This window comes from Fusarium redolens, assembly GCF_020744475.1.
Source record: "Fusarium redolens strain MPI-CAGE-AT-0023 chromosome Unknown BKA55scaffold_24, whole genome shotgun sequence".
NCBI lineage: Eukaryota > Fungi > Ascomycota > Sordariomycetes > Hypocreales > Nectriaceae > Fusarium > Fusarium redolens.
In genome coordinates, this window is record NW_025763687.1 from 469,922 (window position 1) to 487,825 (window position 17,904).

The following is a 17,904-nucleotide window of genomic DNA, read 5'->3' on the forward strand; positions in this document are numbered from 1 at the left end:
GCCACGCCGATCAGCCTTTTAGCCCAAACTTGAGAGACGGATTCAACATGTTAGTGTGAGCGACGTGATTGCTTATTTGCGTGCCATTCAGCGCCACTATCCTCTCTGAGACTACCGAGCCTATCGTCAACCTTTCTGGTCGGATGTAGGGTAGAGTCACGCTGACTAGCAGGTGCTTTACCATTCACTAACGGCAAGCAATAGAACATGCCGCAGAATGACACGTCTCTCTCCTCATGAAACTCGCATTTTAGTGCCGCCATGAAGGGCCAACCGTCAAGAATTGCTCTCACACAATTTGCTACTTTGCCGTGCCATACCGCCCGCCCACAGAACTTTGCAACCACGAAATAGACCTCTTGTGAATCCACTGGAGACTCAACCGCTAGATCGGTGCATTCGTGTTCCATTGTCTTCTAAACGGCCCCCGTGGTGGTTAAATGCCCGTAGCACCGGACCAATCAGGCCACTCAGTGTTGCTGTCAATTCCAATGAAATCGTGCGAACGGATTGCCCCATGAAACTACTTCCAAAGTCAGGATCTTAATAATTTAAGCCAGCAAAGACTCTACAGACTTTGTGATAAACGGTTTCTCGGTCGGATGCTCAACTCCAAGGTGAGGGCATTGCGACGTATCGCAGACTGAGGATCCATCGATTCGCCCTGTTGGCTAGTTCATAGCTCCGAGAGATTAAAACATTGAGGCGCCTCATATCTGCATTAGCCTGATGTAGGTAGCATCCGCCAATTCGAGCCGGCATCAGCCAGCCATGAAAGCGCGGGGGTCTTGCTGCATGGGATCCACTCTCGCCTTTAGCCTGACCCTCCAGGGGTGAAGCATGCTTCCTCATCCTCGTCAACTTACACACCTTTGAGCCCAGCTGCACACCCATTTCATTCGTCTTGCGGTCCCGGGGATGTGTAGCCCACTGATTGAATTGGCTCACCGCAGGTGATTCAATTTTCTCATTGGCCGCCTTACTGAGACTAAGATATTCTACGTAGTAAAGTCTTATTGGGTGACGAAGCTTGTTCTGTAAGGCAAGCATCTTGACGCGAAAATGCTGTTTCCTCTACTAACTGATCTGTCACATATTAACACGCATATAAATAGCATCATGTGAAGTAATTGTGTAATAGCTAATTGATTCATATGGCCTCTTTTGGCCGGCCCAAATCAGCATCGCCATCGCATCGTCAAATGGTTCAAAAGTAGACTCTGCCTAAGTTCTCACATAAACAAGGGCGAGGAAAGGCCCTCGGCTATAACAAATTGGCTGTCGGCGGGGCAAATGAAGGCACTGGAGTTAGGTTAGCGAGAGAACAAGCTTGGGGCACGACCTTGCGTGCTGATCGGGGGGCGGGGTACCACATCCGCCAATGCACCTGGATATGTTTGGATGACTTGCTGCCTTTCTTTAGGTTTCTGCAGGAGTCAGGGGTCTCGGAGATGTTGGCGTGCGAGCGGATATGCTCCCCGGATGACAGGGAACAGAAATGAGGTAGTGACAACGTAACAAGGATCTAGAGGGGAATTCCAGGTAATCCGGTGTACTTTCAATGGAAGGTCTGTGTACACCTTTCCCACAGATTAGTCACCAGATAAAAGGTCCGACTTATAAGTAAAGACAAAATCTGCCTCGATGGTAACATTGTAGGGGCCTCAAGCTGTTTCAACAATAGGAAGTGTTGCCTTCATTTCATCCATCAATGTGTCATCTGCCAGTTTGCCATGACTACAGCCATACCATCCTACTTCAACCAAATTATTTACTCATTAGGGGAGCAATATTCCAATGGCTTTGTGCATTCAAAATATTCTAAACTACTCGCCGGCCTTTGACGGAAACACATCTTCGTCCCGAGCGACCCAACCACCCAGCTTAACACCCGAGCCCTCTCTTGGAGCATCATGCCCACAAAGCCCGTATACACCAACAGATCTATCAGGTACAGCTCCTGGGCAGGCGGTGCCTGCTAAACGGCCCTTGGAGGATGGGACGACCGAAGACGTCAGGCCCCAGTATCCCAATCTGCATCCTCTAACTGGAGTACCCAGTGGTCCTCCATCAGCGATGTCGGGTCCTGGTAGGTTGTACTCACAGCCATCGATTTCTTGTCTTGGAACGCAAGCTCCCCTCTCTATTTTACCCCCAATTCATACGCCGGGCCGCCTGCAGCAACCTCTAGTACACCCCCAAGCTTCATATTCTCCTAACATGCAAGCTGGTCAGCTGTTTCCCAGCCCGGGCCCCCGAAGCGAGTCTACCTCGCCATGGTCAGAAACACTGCGAAGACATGGGATGGGAGGGTCCCTTTTTGGCGTTGAGGGACAGCAAGCTTTATTGGCACTTCCGGGAAGCGAGGCACCTATCCCTGTTCATATGGACTTTTCGCAGGCGTCTAAGAAAGCAGACGAGAAAAGACAGAGAAATGCAGTGGCATCAACCAGACATAGAAGGAAGAAAAGGATTATGCAGGAAGAGAATACAAAACAATTACAAAAGCTTCGGAATGAAAGGCGCATTATGGAAATGTGGATTAAGGAGTTGATACAACAACGGGACTTCTATCGTGGAGACCGCAACCGTTTACGAGACATTGTCGCACAAACCCGATTAATCAGTGGCCATGCTGCTGGACCTCCTAGTCCTACTATTTCGACAACCAATTCTTACGCTGAGACCGGGCCATTGGCATCAGGACCATCTGTATCCATGGGTTATGGTGGAGATACGGTTTCGAACTAGAGACCGGTCAAATGCCGTCGAACCGATGACCATCCTGAATACTCGCTACCACCATATGGATCACCTGCGAGCGCGTACCCAAGTGCATCCCCAAGTGGACCTCCGATGCCCATTCCAGGTTACGACGCGCCATCATGTCCATCCTCTGCGGCGTCCTCAGCAAGCGGCGAAAGGTTACCGCCCTTGAGAGCAATGGAAGGCCGACCTCCTACTGGCCCACCCCCTGGGTCAGGTACGCAAGAGCAGGATTCGCGAACTGGTCAATGGATTCCCGTTCGGCCTCGCGTCACGGAAACTGGATGGGCAATAAAGGATACTCACCGGAGGCTTTTATGCAATGGAATTTGATGTTTGAGATTTGCAAGCGCGTGAGTGCGCATTACAGTTACGGAGGCTAGGGTTCTCATCTACTGTAGAATACCGGAACGGTTCAGTCTTTTGGCATGGCTTTGGTGGTTAGCGGACAGGACTTTTGGGCGATGCGTCTGTTGGGCAACAGACGAATATATTGCTATTTTTCATAAAGTCTAGTCTTATCCTATTTTCTTCTTCTTCTTCTTCTTCTTCTTCTTCTTCTTCTTCTTCTTCTTCTAGTCCTATGTTTCCTGTTCAAGTTTAGAATAACCACAAACCTATGCAGCCCGTTCACAAACACACAAAATACCCGTTGTTATCTTCCATCAGCTACCTCAGACTCCGTATCACTACAGGTTCCGACTCGAGTCTGCGGGGGAGTCATTGCACAGCAGAGCTTTTGCGCAACCTGTCGCTCTACCTTCACATAAAAAGAGAAGGATGATGTGAGCATTACTGGATTGTATATCAAGAATCGAATGTAATGTACGCTTGCTAGCGGCGTCAGCGCTATACTCAGTAGAAATGATATGCTCAACAATATCTGATCCAACCAGGTATTTGTAATCCCGAACGCCTAGCCTGTACTCCTAATGTTCTCTAATTAACCATTGGCATCTGATAATATACGAGAAGCCCGCCGTCGTCCGACCCGTCAATCGCGAGGTACTTATACACATCATGCTAAAACAAAGACGGCATCCCATCACTTCAGTTTGGCGTAAGTCGTTACTCGTACTTGTTCACAATTCGCTCTCATAAACTCACTTCGTATCCCCATAACATTCATTCACGACGGTGGGCCACGTCTCCTTCGATCACGATTGGGTCCGTCAGGTCGTTGAGCGAGGACGTCTCGTATTTGCGGGTCGTCCTTGTCTTTGTCTACGTGGTGAACACGGACATGTCTATGAGCAATTAGTATCAGTATTCAAATTCCAGAATGCCATATCTAGCTGTGCCACTGAGAGAGACTAGCGAGTTAACATACCGCTGAAGATTATCTGGACGTGGGTATTTGTGTTCCTTGTCAGGGCAGAAAGGGCAGACGTAGCCTGGGGAGTCGTGAACCAGGCCATGTCTTATCATTTCATTCTTTCTTTTGAAGCCCTTGCCCCCTTCACTTCTCGGGCACCCTTTGACCGGACAATAGTGTGGCCTTACGGATGAGTGTACATTCATATGAGAGTTGAGAAGATACTTTATGTGAAACGGTGCAGCGGTGCATCCATTGACTGTACATGTATTCGAACCGGAAACAGGCTGCGGATGTGTGATTCCATCAATGCCCATCCGATCAGTAATTGAGGTTGAGTTGATCGAGGTTGATGTGGCGGGTGTAGAAGCGGGGTGATCGGTATTCGGAGTCTCGCCAGCATTGCTACTACTATATTCTGTTGGAACGCGAGGGTGAGCACCATTTGTTGGATAATATCGCATACTCGCACCTGTCACGGAGTGTGGTGAAAGTGTTCGATATCTATCTGGTGGTGAACGGGGTGATGACGGGAAATTGGTAGTCAAACTGAACCTATGCCCTTGATTGGCAGCTGGCGAAGGAGGGAAAGTCGAGGATGGGCCTGGGCGAGATCGACCAAGATCTTGTTCGGATGGGCGCTCTGGGGGTAAGTTTCGGAGCTCACCAAGTGTCGAGCGAAGAGACGGGAGAGACCGTGATGGAAGAGTCTCCTTAGACTCGCCTGCTGGTGCGCGAACCCCAAGATGAAGCGGCGGTAAGGCTCCGTTAGACGAAGGGATGAGTGGCGATGTGACTCTGCTACCGGAGATATATCTCGGCGCAGACAGACCGTTGATCGGGAGTGCGTCTGCAGCGAGGTTGCCGTCGACAGCCCCCTCTCGCCGCGGTTCTTCGCTTAGTGAGTCTTCGTCGCGTAGAAGACTTTCACGAGCAGCTTCGAGAGATATTTCAGGGGGATTCCATCCATTACCGAGATGTCGGAGCAACATACCAACTCCACCAGTTGCTTGAGACGTGCCATTGGGACCGATTTGATCTCTAGGTATATCCGGAGAAGGAGATCGAGATAGATTGAGTTTTGGACATATAGGTTTGAGTTCGGGGCTTGGAGAATCCATATCATCCAGATCGTATGTATCATTTCTCGGGTTGAAGCGGGTTCCCAAATCACGGGATAATTCGATAAGAGAGGTATTATAGAGGTAGTTGGACAGGAATACGACTCAAAAACCGTAGCAAATACATGCAGGCAAGTCGAGGTAATCAACATGCCAGTATTGGTTCGTATTCTGACTCCTGCTTTTTTTTATAAATTGATGGGTAGTATTCGGGAGCAGTACTCAAGATACCTGTGATGTCAGCACTTAGTAGCTACCAAGTCGAGTCGGTTTAGGCTTGCGACGCGAGCGCGGTAAGCCGTTGGCACAAAGAAGCAGCGGGGATGATAGTGTATTCATCTATCGCGGGGCAATGCGTAATATTTGGGAGACTCTGCCTGCCCGATGAAAGACAGCAATGCGAAAAGGGGATTCAGACCTTTTTTTCTTTGAGTGATTGGTGTTACATCTCCCGTCTTTCCTTACGGTCAGTCGGCTGAGAACGTGAGACTCTTCGGATGAGGCTCTGCTTTGTTGTTGTTGTTCTGAGGGGCCCTATGACAGTGCGTATTCAGCGACATCTTTCTTCAAGCTTAACTTATATCGGAGTAGTGTAGCCGACAACCTAGCCAATGAGAAAAGGTCTAGCTGGTGCGGAGGAACCGACATCTTTCGTGAGAACTCCCTCTTCCTGCCAATTCCTTGCTCTACCTCGGAATTTTTGGGACGAAAAGTCTTTCAGACCTTTCAGACCTTTCCCACTGAAGAGGATATATGTAATACATATTTACATCGAATAACATAGGCAAAGTAAAGCGCTGCTAGAATGACTTGAGGAGAAATGCAAGGAGTTTCTTCAGAAAGGCCTAGGGTAAGGCGTTTTCAGGCAAGACAGATATCCCATGAAACATTGTTGTTTCTTTCTCTTGTAAAAACAGGAATACATTCCTTTGCTCTCCCCTCTGGCCAACGCAGGCAAGGTATCAATGTCTTCAAATTGGATGCCGTACTCCAAAGCATATTCCGATGTCACTTCAAGGAGAGCGGCCTTCAATATTAGTCAAGGATCTCAACTTTTCACAGCGTTATTTTTACCAGACTTAACATTCGTATGAGACACCTTAGAAGCAGCATGCCTACCGTTCCAATTATCAACAAGCCCGTGTTTGAGATTGTCAGTTCGTCCAAAGAGAGCAGAACCCTCCAGAGGGCCATGGCTTTAACGCAACTCGGATCTCCTTTTGATGCTGACAAGAAGTAGGCTTCATCAAGCAAACCTGTCAGACCCTAGCTACTGATGACGCAAGTGCTGTCGACTCCGACATTAACGGTTATATCGGTAAGAGCGCCATTGATGACAATGATGACACCTTCGACTGAGAGGATGCAAAAAGGATAGCGGCAACTCGTGATGGGCTCCCATTACTGTGATGTTCCTGATTTATCGGGCAGGTAACCTAGGTCACCATGCCAAACTGATATCAACCATTGCTCCATCTTGCAGGCCAATGACCTTTTGCTGAGCGCCTCGTCTAATGGTTGTTTTGAGGTTCTCAAGGTGATAAAAGACATGAACAGCTCTGATTGAAGCCCAAGCTGGAAACGATGGCACATCTTACAGGTTGCACTCTCTGAATTGTGCACCTCGGCGCGTTATCACCATCACTTCGAGTGATGCGTCGGGTCTAATTTTATTAATGATGCTCACCAACTGCGTACAGCAGCCCACAGAGATAGAATGGAACAGGACCTCTCATTCTACAACTTCAGTAGCTCATACCACCATTTGCACATTGTTTCGCCAAGACATATTTCAGCAATGGAGTCGCAATCACGACGAGGATAATCGCAAACAGATCGATTCAATAATTCTAAGTTACACCCCCATCACAGTTCCAAAAGCAAAGAAACAAAAATACCACTCTATGACCCGCGACTGCGCATCGCCCGGGTTGATCGGTATTGTAACTTGGGAAGTTCTATCCCGACAACAATACCCTCGTCGGCTTCCTTGATATTTGGATCGACAGCTATAGGCGCCATGGGATCCGTTGCCAAAGTAAGCTTGGCAGCTTCTAGCTTTGCCGGCTGCGGCTTGTTCTCCTCCTTAGTGGGTGCCGGGCTGCCTTCTTTAAGGCTAACCATCATATCGCGGCGCATCCTGATAGGTCGTCGTATCCGGACCTTGCCCATTTCCCTTGTTTCTTTGGCTAATTCGGGCTCTTCACGCTCGATACGTTCCATTTCGGTCTTGGCCATCTCGAGAACCTCACTTAGTCGTTTCTGCGCATTATTGATTTCATCATTGCAGTCACCATCGCGAAGGAACTGGTGAGCACCTTTCTGGCACATACTCTGCACGAATTCGAGGCCCTTATCCAGCCTGTCGTATACACCTGGTGGTTGGCCGCCAGCGCCAGGTCGAGTTATTGACATTAGGCCAAATGGTCTACTGCTCATGTATAGTAGTGAAGGGAGGGCGTTATTGTTGTTGCCATCATCCGACACGTCTTGCTCCGCAAGCTTCTTGGCCAGGGCAACCCGTACGGCTAACTTGGCCTTGCGTATCAAGTTTCGACTGGACGAGGCGAACATCACGAGATCGTCAAAGAAGGTCTGAGCGTATCCGTCGTAGTATACAGTGATCATGCTTCGAGTTCGATAGGCGGCTGGGGCGTCATCGTTGGACATCATGGACGGTGACTTTGGCCTCTCTCTCACCTGAGATCGAGCTCGAGCTTGTGCGGCCTTGTTGATCTCTTGTCGTTGACGAATGGAGGTACGGCTTGGTATGATGGCGCCGGCGAAAAGACGGTACGGAAACCAATGAAGCCTAAGGCACCTAAGGTACACTTTGACGATGTTCTTGTTCGCTAGAGCCTCAGCATGGACGATTGGGGGATTATCTTTAGGCTTGAGTGACTCAGTTGAGCCTTTGTTGCGAAGCGGCTTTGTCTCTGCACACTTGCCCTCTGCGGCAGCAATAGCGGCCTGCTCGGCCTGATATTGATCGATTTGGCCGCTGAGGTCGTCGAGTCGCTGCAACCAGTCGGGAACGTTGTTGACGAGATTCTTAAGCGCATCCATAGCCATGTCGCGAAAACCTGTTTGTTGCGGTGGAGCCTTGTTGAGATGATAATACCGGAAGTCCGATGCGTATGAATTAAAACGAATAGTGAAAGGCCCAGGATTTCAACCGTTGAATGGGGCTTGAAGCAGAAATACCGAGATGAAACAATTGCGACGAAGAATATAAAGATTTCAGCATCACCAAGAAGATGGGAGGATGCGGTAGCAATAAAAATAAAACATGTATTCCTTTGCTGGGCAGCCCTTCTCTAAATGTCTCACGGGATTTAACCCTTGCCAAGCAAGCTCCTGTCTTGCGCAAGACACGCTCGCGAACAGACACGGTTATAACAGCTGATCCTTGTCAAGTCCAAGTCACTTGAATTGTCTCTTTCCTCGCCAGCTTTACCCCCCCCCCCCCGAAAACAGGGAAGTTTGTCTTTGCTTATTCGTGTTGGTGCTGGGGTCTTTTTAAAGGGTCGTAATTGATATGGGGTCCAATCGGCACATCCGCAGACTGGGGAACCCCCCCATAACGTCACGCTACTCTTTTTCTACGCGCGACATGGACTAGGGGGACAGTGAAGTAATCCACTTAACGCTTGTACTGCACGTATCATTTTGCATTGGCACTCAGTTGTGCATATGCAATGCGCCTCTCGTGCAGCCCAGGTACAGATCTCCGTTTGGCCGCGAAATTGGTCAACATTCCCGACATTCACCGGAACCCAGCTCTTCTGCCGGCTGCCACGATCGCCAGTCATTCCCAGTACGGTTAATGCCAGGCACGGTCAAGTTTTACCACAAAGAGGCAATCAAGTAGTCAGCACAGCAGGAAACTCTGCGTATTTGGAGAACAACATCACAATACCGCATAGATAAAGGGCCAGCGCAATACATCATGCGATAAGCCACGTGTCAAGGCCCATTTCACATACCAAGTCTTGAATAATCTGTCCTCGCCGCTGAACCTTGATATTTTATAGCGCGGTCATCAAGCTGCAAGGACTTGAATCCATCTCAAGCGCGTGCCAAGGGGGGTGAGTCGTTACTCGGCCTTTCTCAATCTGCTTCACAACTCGGCGACGCCATGATGTTGTTGATCCACTCTACAATTGACATGCTAACTAAAGACGGCCAATCCTGTCAGCAGTAACAGTACATTGGCAATAGCCTCGCTGACAGTAAAGCCGAAGTGGCTCGTCCAGGTATCGCCATGGAGCCATCGTGCCCTCGGCGGATTTGGTTTCGCCCTCTTACTAGCTCCGATGTGCTGCTCTATGTCATCAGAATATGGTGTGCCGTCAAATCCGTTTTGAGATCCTGGCAACAAAAAACAAAAAAAAAGACAAAGGAATGTTCATTCAAACTTAGTCGGACATCCACTACAACTGCATGCTAACTTAACCCATCTACCGACGCCCGGTCACTCAGTATTTGATGCGCGGCTGTGATGCAAGCGCTTCGACTTGCCAGAGTCGTGAGGCTCGCATTTCTCGACATCATGAAAAATCACGGCAATGTCGCATGAACGACTGCATTAACTATGCTGGAGAGACAGTATATCATAGCAAAACCTGGCAGAGGAACTCTCTCTTAGTTATTGGAAGATATCTAGCTTCTGGAATTTTGTTACTTTACAGTAATTATGAGTTAACCACTCATGTTCTCTTTCTCGTCTCACATGATGCCCATGCTCCGAAACCCATAACCCACGGCATACGCAAGCATAGCAACCGATTCCAATCCACTCAGACACCTCAAAGCGATGCTTGGCCTTCCTGTCACTATTTTCCCGTCTCGTGGGATCTCTTTCTCCCTTTGTGCCCTTTGTCCAGCTCAGCCCCTTACCTCGGTCTGTCCTTCTTATTTGCGTGATGTTCTTCACTCAATGCGGATAGACATAAAGTAATGGAAAATCATGTTGCATACTCAGTGGCCAAGCGATTGTAGCCTATGATCATGCTCCTCTCTCATCCGATAGATTTGACCAAGTACGTCATGCATCTCAGCACACGTTCGCTCGATGGTGGCATTTCGGTTGCCCTCCCTCTGCCAGCGCTGAACGTCGCGATACATCTTGTCATACCGGCGCTGCTTCTTCTCTGTGTCGTGGCAGAGTCTGCATACATCTCTCTCGGTCTTGGTTTCGTAGACAAGCTTCAGGCCGCACGTCACGCCCATGCGGTATTCTTTGTTGCACTGCTGACGGAAGTGCCCCCAACGCCAGTAGCCGCATGCCCAGCGAGTTTGATCAAAGTAGCACATAACTGAAGGGCCTTTGAGTGGTAATAAGAGTTTCAGTGGCGAGTAATCAGGATGGAAAATGTAGGGTAGCTCTAGCTAGTCCGACGGAAAATAATCTGGGCAAAACCGAACCGTAAAATGGCAAACCCAGATAGACCACGAGTGGCGTGCTATGCTCAACCTAAAGGAGAATAACGTAAGTCTATCAACTAAAAGTATGATCAGTCGGCGTGGTACTGCAATGACTTGAGGTTGAAAGGATGACCAAAGCAAGGCGTCGAGGCTGAGATCCTTGTCCACCGGTTCGGCGGTTCGAGAGCGATTGGCGAATGGGCTGTCAAACAGTTGGCTCGCTTCAACCCGTGGCAGGGTCGAGTCAGTAGTTCAAGAACAGGATGTATGCATCAAGGTGTTGGTCACTGTATAAACCAAAGGCCACATGGACCGGAAATTTTCTCATCGCGTATCCTACGCATCTCTGCGTGTTCAAATTCAGAGACGCGGATCTTTTACTGCATCGCGGACAATCCGCCAGGCGCTGTATACCGCATTTTACCCAAGCACCCCAGTGTTGCTTGCTGTCAACTGACATTCTCTGTCAGGGACTCCATTTGGAGCAGCCGAGGTAAACGAGCTCACACGTTCCGCCTACTTTTCTCAACAATCGGACTTGGAGGAGTCTGTTTAGTTTTTTGCCTCCTAATCAAAATATCCTTGTCGCTTCTGGTTCTTTGGATCTGTTCGACAATAACAAGTTTCGCCGAGAGACCGACTTTTTCAGCACAGTCATTGAGCGCCACAGGAGCTTCACGAGGATGCTCAATATATCCGAGATATCGCTATGTTTAGAAATAAAGTCCTAGCGTGACGGCGCGTAGGCTTGTTTAATAAATGACTTCACGCTAACTCTACGCGGCATGCAGGGGCAAAACATCAAAGCTTAGGGCCTAGTGTACTTTTGAACAGGATGTCTCAGTAAATGGCACCCAGCATCCCAGCGTATCCCTTTGAGCGGTACAGCCCTTCAGCGGGGTCACGACAGGGGTATAGGACCAATCAAACTGAATAAAACTAACGGTACTTCTCCACACATACTAATTTGTATGATGGTAAAAGTCCCAGCAGTTTTGATTGTTACAAAGAGCTACCTCACAAACTCGGCAGCCGTACCAGGTCTGCCTACCTGAGCCTCCTCGATGCCGACTTCGTGTATTAGCTGTTATCGGCTGTAAGAGAGTATTTTTAACCTTCCTTTTTTTAAAAGGTCGGGGCTGCCCCTGCCTAAAGCCTTTACAAGCAAGGCAATCTGAGAATATCCCCCTGTTAACATGATTGATATCTCTTTGCAGGTGATTTTGCCGTGACTGGGTATCGTTTATATCCTCCTCTTTCCCTGCCCGAGATCTCTTCCTTGCGCCGCTTTCTTGGGCAAATTTAATGAATAGTGCATCAGAAATGCACCTCTTCCAGCTCTCGAGGGTCTTGTAAGGCGGCCACCGCGGCTGTGAGGTCTTAAGCTGCAAAATGAAGCTATTCGCAAGTAATACATCAAGAAGGAAGGACCAAAGGAGAGCCTGCCACGGGCCACGGCGAAATCGGTGCTCATAACTCGTATAGGACCTTATCTGATCTCCTCGGTCTACATGATTCATTTCATCGTTATAAGAAGCAGATACAGTCGGTATAGGGATAACCTTTATTACGGCATCACTAAAGGTCTCCTGTATCGGCTTGGATTGTGCCCCTTTGTTGGCAGGCTTCTTCCTTGTCTTTGGGGTGCGTTGGTCATCGGCACCGCTGTATACGGTAGAGAGAAATAACACGAGGCTATTATCCTTCCAAGCGATTTGAGCGACCTAGGAAGGACGAATTAGTAAGGGAAATGCATATAAATAAGTCCCTCAGGCATACGAGGCCATCAATTGTAGGGATTGACTTTACTTCATTATACTCAAAGCCTGAGGCACTTGCCTTATCCTTCCCTTTTGCAAGCTTAAGCTCCTTGGTGATGCCACAGTTAGGGCGGGCTGTACCTGTAGCCCCGTGACCGGCTTCTCGAAGGGCACGGAAGAGATTAGGCGAGGAGAAGAGGTTATCCATAAAGACGTGATATGTCTGCTTTGGCAGCATATTAACTAGGTGAATAACGACTCCTGCTGTATTGCTAAGGGTCACAGTCTCCTTAGGCTTTCCCTTCCCCTTCTTCCCCTGTTGCAGCTTGGCAGCCGGCTTCTTCTTTGGCAGTTCGACGATAATAGCGGTATATGGTGATGCCTTCACATGCCACAGCCACCGGATAAAGAGGCCGTTTTGGGCGATAACCCAGACTTTGAACCCTACAGGCGTAGGCTTATTCTTGACTAGGGTTGTATCCTTACTCCTGCCTGTAAAAGGGACCATACACTCATCCACAGTGACGTTATTCCCTGGTAAATAGAGCTGGGCTGACACCTTCTGTATCAGGTCAGACCACGGCTCAGCAGCTTGGAATGCCTTCGGAAGGTCCTCTTCATTGCGTAGGTCAAGCAGGGTGTGGTCAAAAGTCCGTATATAGCGTGAGATTATCTCGAACCTCCATAGAGGCATAAACTTGATGACTGAATGCAGGGGGGACTGAACACCTAGGGAAGGGGAGCTCCAATGGCTCTTAATCGTATTTTCCTTATGAATTCCTAGGTAAATCAGTAACCCAAGCCATACATACACTTGCGCAACCGAGAGCCCGTCCCACTTGTTGATCCGCGAGTGGTCGGAAATGGCCGTATTATAGCTATCAATAACGCCATTTTGTATAAGATGAGAGACCCAGCTTTCACTGTAGTAGACCCATGACTGTACGAGGGATATAGGTGTAAAAAGCTGGAATAGCTCGAGTGGTGTTGGAGGCAGTATGTTAATGTGAAAGTCACGACCTTCTACATTGAAAGGGATGAAGCTGTGGCCGCCGGCTTCTTCAGGCGGGTTAATTATTATTCCGGCAGGACCTAGGCCCCTTTGCTGTGCATGTATGTGAAAGCTATGATCATCAAAGTCATATTCCTTCACATGTATCTCATCAAGAATTGGTGGGGAACTCATCGTTTCAATAGATATCAATTAGCATGAGTTTTTAGTGGTATTTTGTAGAAATTGAATATCTTACGAACTTCCGGTACCCCGCACGTACTAACCTTGTGACTAAGCAAAGTGGGGCGAGTGACCTCCTGAAGGGCTGTACCGCTCAAAGGGATATTTAGTGGTTATTGATCCCCGATTGCATCTCCTTCTGCCACGCACTAAAGACCCCTATTCTTTTATTCCTAAGCAACGACTTAAATACCTATATCCATTCCAATTCCGGTCTTCCCGATGCATACGCCTAATCTTTTTTTTCGACGCCTTTATATTTCAAGACAGTTCGAGAAGAGACCGCAACACTCAGCTCCCAAACTCCCCAACTTGTCCATGCTCACTATGGTATCTCCTTCTCCTCACCCTTTGTCCTTCAGTATGTCACGTCCGTGGGAGCCCAACCGATGTCCCGAATACTATCGATCGAGGACATACAACGATAAATTTACTCTTGTCCCGATCCGACAGGTAGACCACGCCGATCCTACAAGCGACCATCATATTACGATTCAGCTCACAACTCGCAGGAATTCCCCGACCTGCAGCTTCAGACCCAACCACCGCATGATCTCAACAACAAGCCGCCCGTAACAGGGCCGCCTCTAGGCACAGCAGCCTTAACTGCAACATCACCTCAATATGTGTACTCACTCAATTCTAGTAAGAGAAGGAGGGTATCAATGGAGACTGAGGCTGAGTCTCAGAGAGTCTGTCAAGCACCGCGTCTCTGCTATAGCCCCGACCGACCTCCACCCAGACAGACTTCACCAAACCTGCCCATGCAACAGGAGAATTGGGAGGCTCCCACAAGAATTGGCCCATTTCAGGCCAAAATCAGTGAACCAGCAAATTCTCGACCAATAATGCCCAGTCTTCGTCGTCCACATTCTGTGCGACTAAAGTTACCTGTCAGTAGTGGGCCAGTACCTTCAGATGGCAATCCCCAATCTCGGCAGCCAATACGACATTCACAGATAACCATTTCTGAATCGGGCGTCTCACTTTATTGCGAGTGCAGCTATGGGCATCCTTACCATCATCCAGCACAATATCAGTCACTCTGTACAGGAGTGGCTCACTCGTTTGACCACACGCCGTTTACTCAGGGCGCGTGCAACTCACATTACCAGGCTTTTGCTCCATACGGTCATATTGGTCCTGCCAGTGTCAGCGGCGACAATAAACAACAGATGCGAAAGCGAACCCTATCCAGGACTCAAGATAAGCTCAGAAAGTGGTTCGCGGCAAACCTTCAACACCCATACCCAACCGAGGATGAAAAGCAAGATCTCATGCGACAGACCGGATTACGGATGGGTAAGTTGATTCAGCTGAGCTACGCTGGTGGCCAGGAAAGTTCTGCGTATCGTGGCACAATTTTTCCCAGTACCACTAGAACTGCCGAAGCCTTCGCTGGGAGCAAGTCGATAGGTCTTGGAGCCCCGCCTCGAACTTGGTACAACAGACCTCCTCCGGTGCTTACCAGCAACCGAACCATAATTAGGCCACCATTGTTGCTTGAACCGCCGCCCCCTTTACCAAGGGTTCCCGATTTAACAAAAGTCCAGCATGTACAAGAACTATGTTTGGCCCCGATCAGGAACCAGCCACTATCTCAGACTCCTATTATCCTCCCTAGGGTTTCTGAGCTATATGTCTCTATAGTATAGCGGTTGCTGTGCCTAACATGGGGTCTGTAAACAGAGTAGGCCAAGTTCCTCTATACTCAAGCCTCGCGAATTATCCGATTGAATCGGCCGGGCACAAACGAAGAGCTTGTCTAGATAAATATCACGCTAGAGGCGTTGAATCACATAGATCTCCATACGTCGAGGCAACTCTACTATGGTGACCCATTGACTATCTCTTGAAATATGCTCCCTAGCTGCCGCTGGTAACTGACCCATTCCTCCTCAAGGGCGCCTTCCGCATAGCCGTGATCGTCCGTCATGGAGACATCAGCGGTGTTTATCGCCTGTGGTATTGCGCTCACGCTTGACATGCTACTACTCGCATAATTCATGGCATTAATCTGTTGATAGACGATCGCGGATCCGCTCGAGCCCTGTGCCGGTTGCTGCTGGCTCGAGCCAGCTGAAGTCCCAATCTCAGAGCCGAGGTAGCTCGAGGCAACTTCTGGTGGCATCATTTGCGTAGTTGCAGGTTGCCACGAGCTCAACAGTTGAGCATCATAGACTGTGTTTTGGGTGCTCGGTTGGCCAGCGCTATACATAATCGTAGCTGCAGTACCGTAGCCGCCAAAGCTTTGCGCTTGGCTGGAGTCGTGGCCATGGTCAGAGCCATAGGCTTTAGCTGTGCCAGGCATGTTTGCTATCGAGAATGACGCACTGGGCTCTGGATAGTAGCTATTGTAGTTACCCGCAGCTCCCATACCTCGCCCTGGTGATGAAGAGACAGCAAGGGATGCAAGGAGATATCTGTCGTTGGAAATTCCAGCGAGTTAACAACGCTGTTGTGACGGATCATGAAGTGAGTATCTCTGATTGGGGCTCGAATGGACCGGTGGTTCATTCTGCCTCCTCATACGGCTCGAGTCGTCCATGCCCGAAGACGTTCAATGCCACACGATGCTGCTGGATCTCAGTTGGTAGGGGTTGGGTAACGCTGGTGACTGTAGGGCAGCCGGTTTCAATGGCTCCAAGTAGTTACAGAATTCGAGCTGTTATATGGATAGTGAGTAAAGAGGTTCTCTTGAAAGCAAAAACAGGTGCTTAGGGATAGATTATAGCTGAAGCACAACTGAGCGGCTTATTATGCAGACAGCTGTTACGAGAATACGAAGACTTGACTGGGGAACTGCCCCTTATAACGTTTGAGGTTGCAAGGTTGACAAAAACCAGACTGAGAGGCTTGGCCAGCGGTCGCGACTGAGAGTGGACTGCGGATAAGTCGCCAAGTGCTTGCCTCATCCTCAATGTGGAGGAGGGTCGAAGTAGTAGGCATTGGGCAAGCTGTCGGTTAAGGATTGCACAACAAGATGGATGAATTCTGGGCTGACCGCACTATGGTCGTTTCAACCAAACTCCTCTGTGGACCTCTTATGCTGGTTCATCTCCGCGTGCTCAATTGTCTATCTGATGCTCCATACTATTCAAAGACATGCTATCAAAAGACAAAGGAACATTCCGTCATTGTTTGACCCGAGATCTGTCGCCCGTAATGTGCAGGTACGCGCGGGGCATCTCTACACACCTAACGGGGTATGTGGGGTTAAGGTGGAGGGGGTAAGAGCACTGACAGTGGCGGAATTGACGTATCATCTTACGGCGCGACCCCGAATCCGGCCTTCAGCTGAAGGACCGGCCGGTGGTCCCGGCGGCGACGGATGGATCGGCCACTTCCCCGATGAATTATCCTGGCTGTGCAAAGAGATCGAGCGGAGCGCGAGTGCTGAGAACCGTGACAGCGCTCACATGCATTGATATATTGGCCGCTGCATCCACAATGAACGGAGTAGCAACCCCTAAGGTGTATTGTGGAGCCCCGGCGTACCGTGCTTTCAAGTCGTGTAAGCGGGTGAACTGAGCCCACGAAAGTTGGTGGGGGGGTACTAATATGCCACCGTAAGAGACGAGAAGCAACGAACACGCTTTAGATGAACAGGCAATAGAGGTCTTTGTGACTGATCAATACGGCGGGCAATTTCGACGATGCGCTGCTCTTGGCTTTATTGGAACTGGACAATTACTGAGGAACTCAAATAGCATTGACAAAATTTCAAGGCTTGGTGTTTTCACATGAACGATCATGAACCCTCATGTTGTCGTGAGATGACTGTGTCATTAGTCTTGGCTGCCACAACAGGTAAAGCATTTAGGGCTCCAATAGCTCATTCCAAAGTCAAACGTAGACTTCAGTATCATCCTTGTCCTTCCATCCATCCAAACATCCATGGCCTGGTCGCTTTCACCCTAATCCTTGACTCGAGATCAACCTTGCTTGTTCTATTCGTTTCTTTCTCCTCCTTTCCTTCCCGTGATGCTCGATTCGCCATTGGCACCCCCTTTCCGACATTACCACCTTGTTGCTCGATCCTCGTTCCTAGCCACCCTGGTTACCGCTCGACGACTTTCACCAATGACATATCACCAGACTCTATATTACGACTCCGCCTGAAGACAACAACGTTGAACGTTGATGCTTGTTCGGAATCGCTTGTCTTTTTGATTCGGTTAAAATATTGTGAATCCCCCTTATACTTGATCACTTCTTCAGAGATGCTTGCGTCATACCTTCCGGGCTTCGGTCTTCCTCTCATACAATCCCATCTGTACA

General features: G+C 49.1%; 8 protein-coding genes across 8 annotated transcripts; 3 read left to right on the forward strand and 5 right to left on the reverse strand.

Annotated features, from left to right (window-relative positions):
• Positions 1-551: 551 nt before the first annotated feature.
• BKA55DRAFT_526930 (uncharacterized protein) lies at positions 552-1,050 on the reverse strand (the record flags this gene model as incomplete). The annotated part of the gene is made up of 2 exons (XM_046188886.1): positions 552-664; positions 867-1,050. The coding sequence occupies 2 exons, from the start codon at positions 1,048-1,050 to the stop codon at positions 552-554; spliced, it is 297 nt and encodes a 98-aa protein (XP_046042811.1).
• A 747-nt stretch (positions 1,051-1,797) lies between these two features.
• BKA55DRAFT_599088 (uncharacterized protein) lies at positions 1,798-3,099 on the forward strand (the record flags this gene model as incomplete). Its single annotated transcript, XM_046196345.1, has 2 exons — positions 1,798-2,728; positions 2,870-3,099. The coding sequence occupies 2 exons, from the start codon at positions 1,798-1,800 to the stop codon at positions 3,097-3,099; spliced, it is 1,161 nt and encodes a 386-aa protein (XP_046042812.1).
• Positions 3,100-3,895: 796 nt separating this feature from the next.
• BKA55DRAFT_545658 (uncharacterized protein) lies at positions 3,896-5,202 on the reverse strand (the record flags this gene model as incomplete). The annotated part of the gene is made up of 2 exons (XM_046190835.1): positions 3,896-4,013; positions 4,097-5,202. The coding sequence occupies 2 exons, from the start codon at positions 5,200-5,202 to the stop codon at positions 3,896-3,898; spliced, it is 1,224 nt and encodes a 407-aa protein (XP_046042813.1).
• A 1,111-nt stretch (positions 5,203-6,313) lies between these two features.
• Positions 6,314-6,561, forward strand: BKA55DRAFT_696893 (uncharacterized protein; the record flags this gene model as incomplete). Its single annotated transcript, XM_046200315.1, has 2 exons — positions 6,314-6,438; positions 6,489-6,561. 2 exons carry the CDS (start codon positions 6,314-6,316, stop codon positions 6,559-6,561), a joined length of 198 nt encoding a protein of 65 aa, XP_046042814.1.
• A 543-nt stretch (positions 6,562-7,104) lies between these two features.
• Positions 7,105-9,468, reverse strand: BKA55DRAFT_599089 (uncharacterized protein; the record flags this gene model as incomplete). Its single annotated transcript, XM_046196346.1, has 2 exons — positions 7,105-8,304; positions 9,466-9,468. The coding sequence occupies 2 exons, from the start codon at positions 9,466-9,468 to the stop codon at positions 7,105-7,107; spliced, it is 1,203 nt and encodes a 400-aa protein (XP_046042815.1).
• Positions 9,469-10,182: 714 nt separating this feature from the next.
• Positions 10,183-10,518, reverse strand: BKA55DRAFT_599090 (uncharacterized protein; the record flags this gene model as incomplete). The annotated part of the gene is made up of 1 exon (XM_046196347.1): positions 10,183-10,518. The coding sequence occupies one exon, from the start codon at positions 10,516-10,518 to the stop codon at positions 10,183-10,185; it is 336 nt and encodes a 111-aa protein (XP_046042816.1).
• Positions 10,519-13,845: 3,327 nt separating this feature from the next.
• BKA55DRAFT_526838 (uncharacterized protein) lies at positions 13,846-15,278 on the forward strand (the record flags this gene model as incomplete). The annotated part of the gene is made up of 2 exons (XM_046188877.1): positions 13,846-14,076; positions 14,136-15,278. The coding sequence occupies 2 exons, from the start codon at positions 13,846-13,848 to the stop codon at positions 15,276-15,278; spliced, it is 1,374 nt and encodes a 457-aa protein (XP_046042817.1).
• A 173-nt stretch (positions 15,279-15,451) lies between these two features.
• BKA55DRAFT_716487 (uncharacterized protein) lies at positions 15,452-16,155 on the reverse strand (the record flags this gene model as incomplete). Its single annotated transcript, XM_046200906.1, has 1 exon — positions 15,452-16,155. The coding sequence occupies exon 1, from the start codon at positions 15,998-16,000 to the stop codon at positions 15,452-15,454; it is 549 nt and encodes a 182-aa protein (XP_046042818.1). The 5' UTR covers positions 16,001-16,155.
• Positions 16,156-17,904: the final 1,749 nt, after the last annotated feature.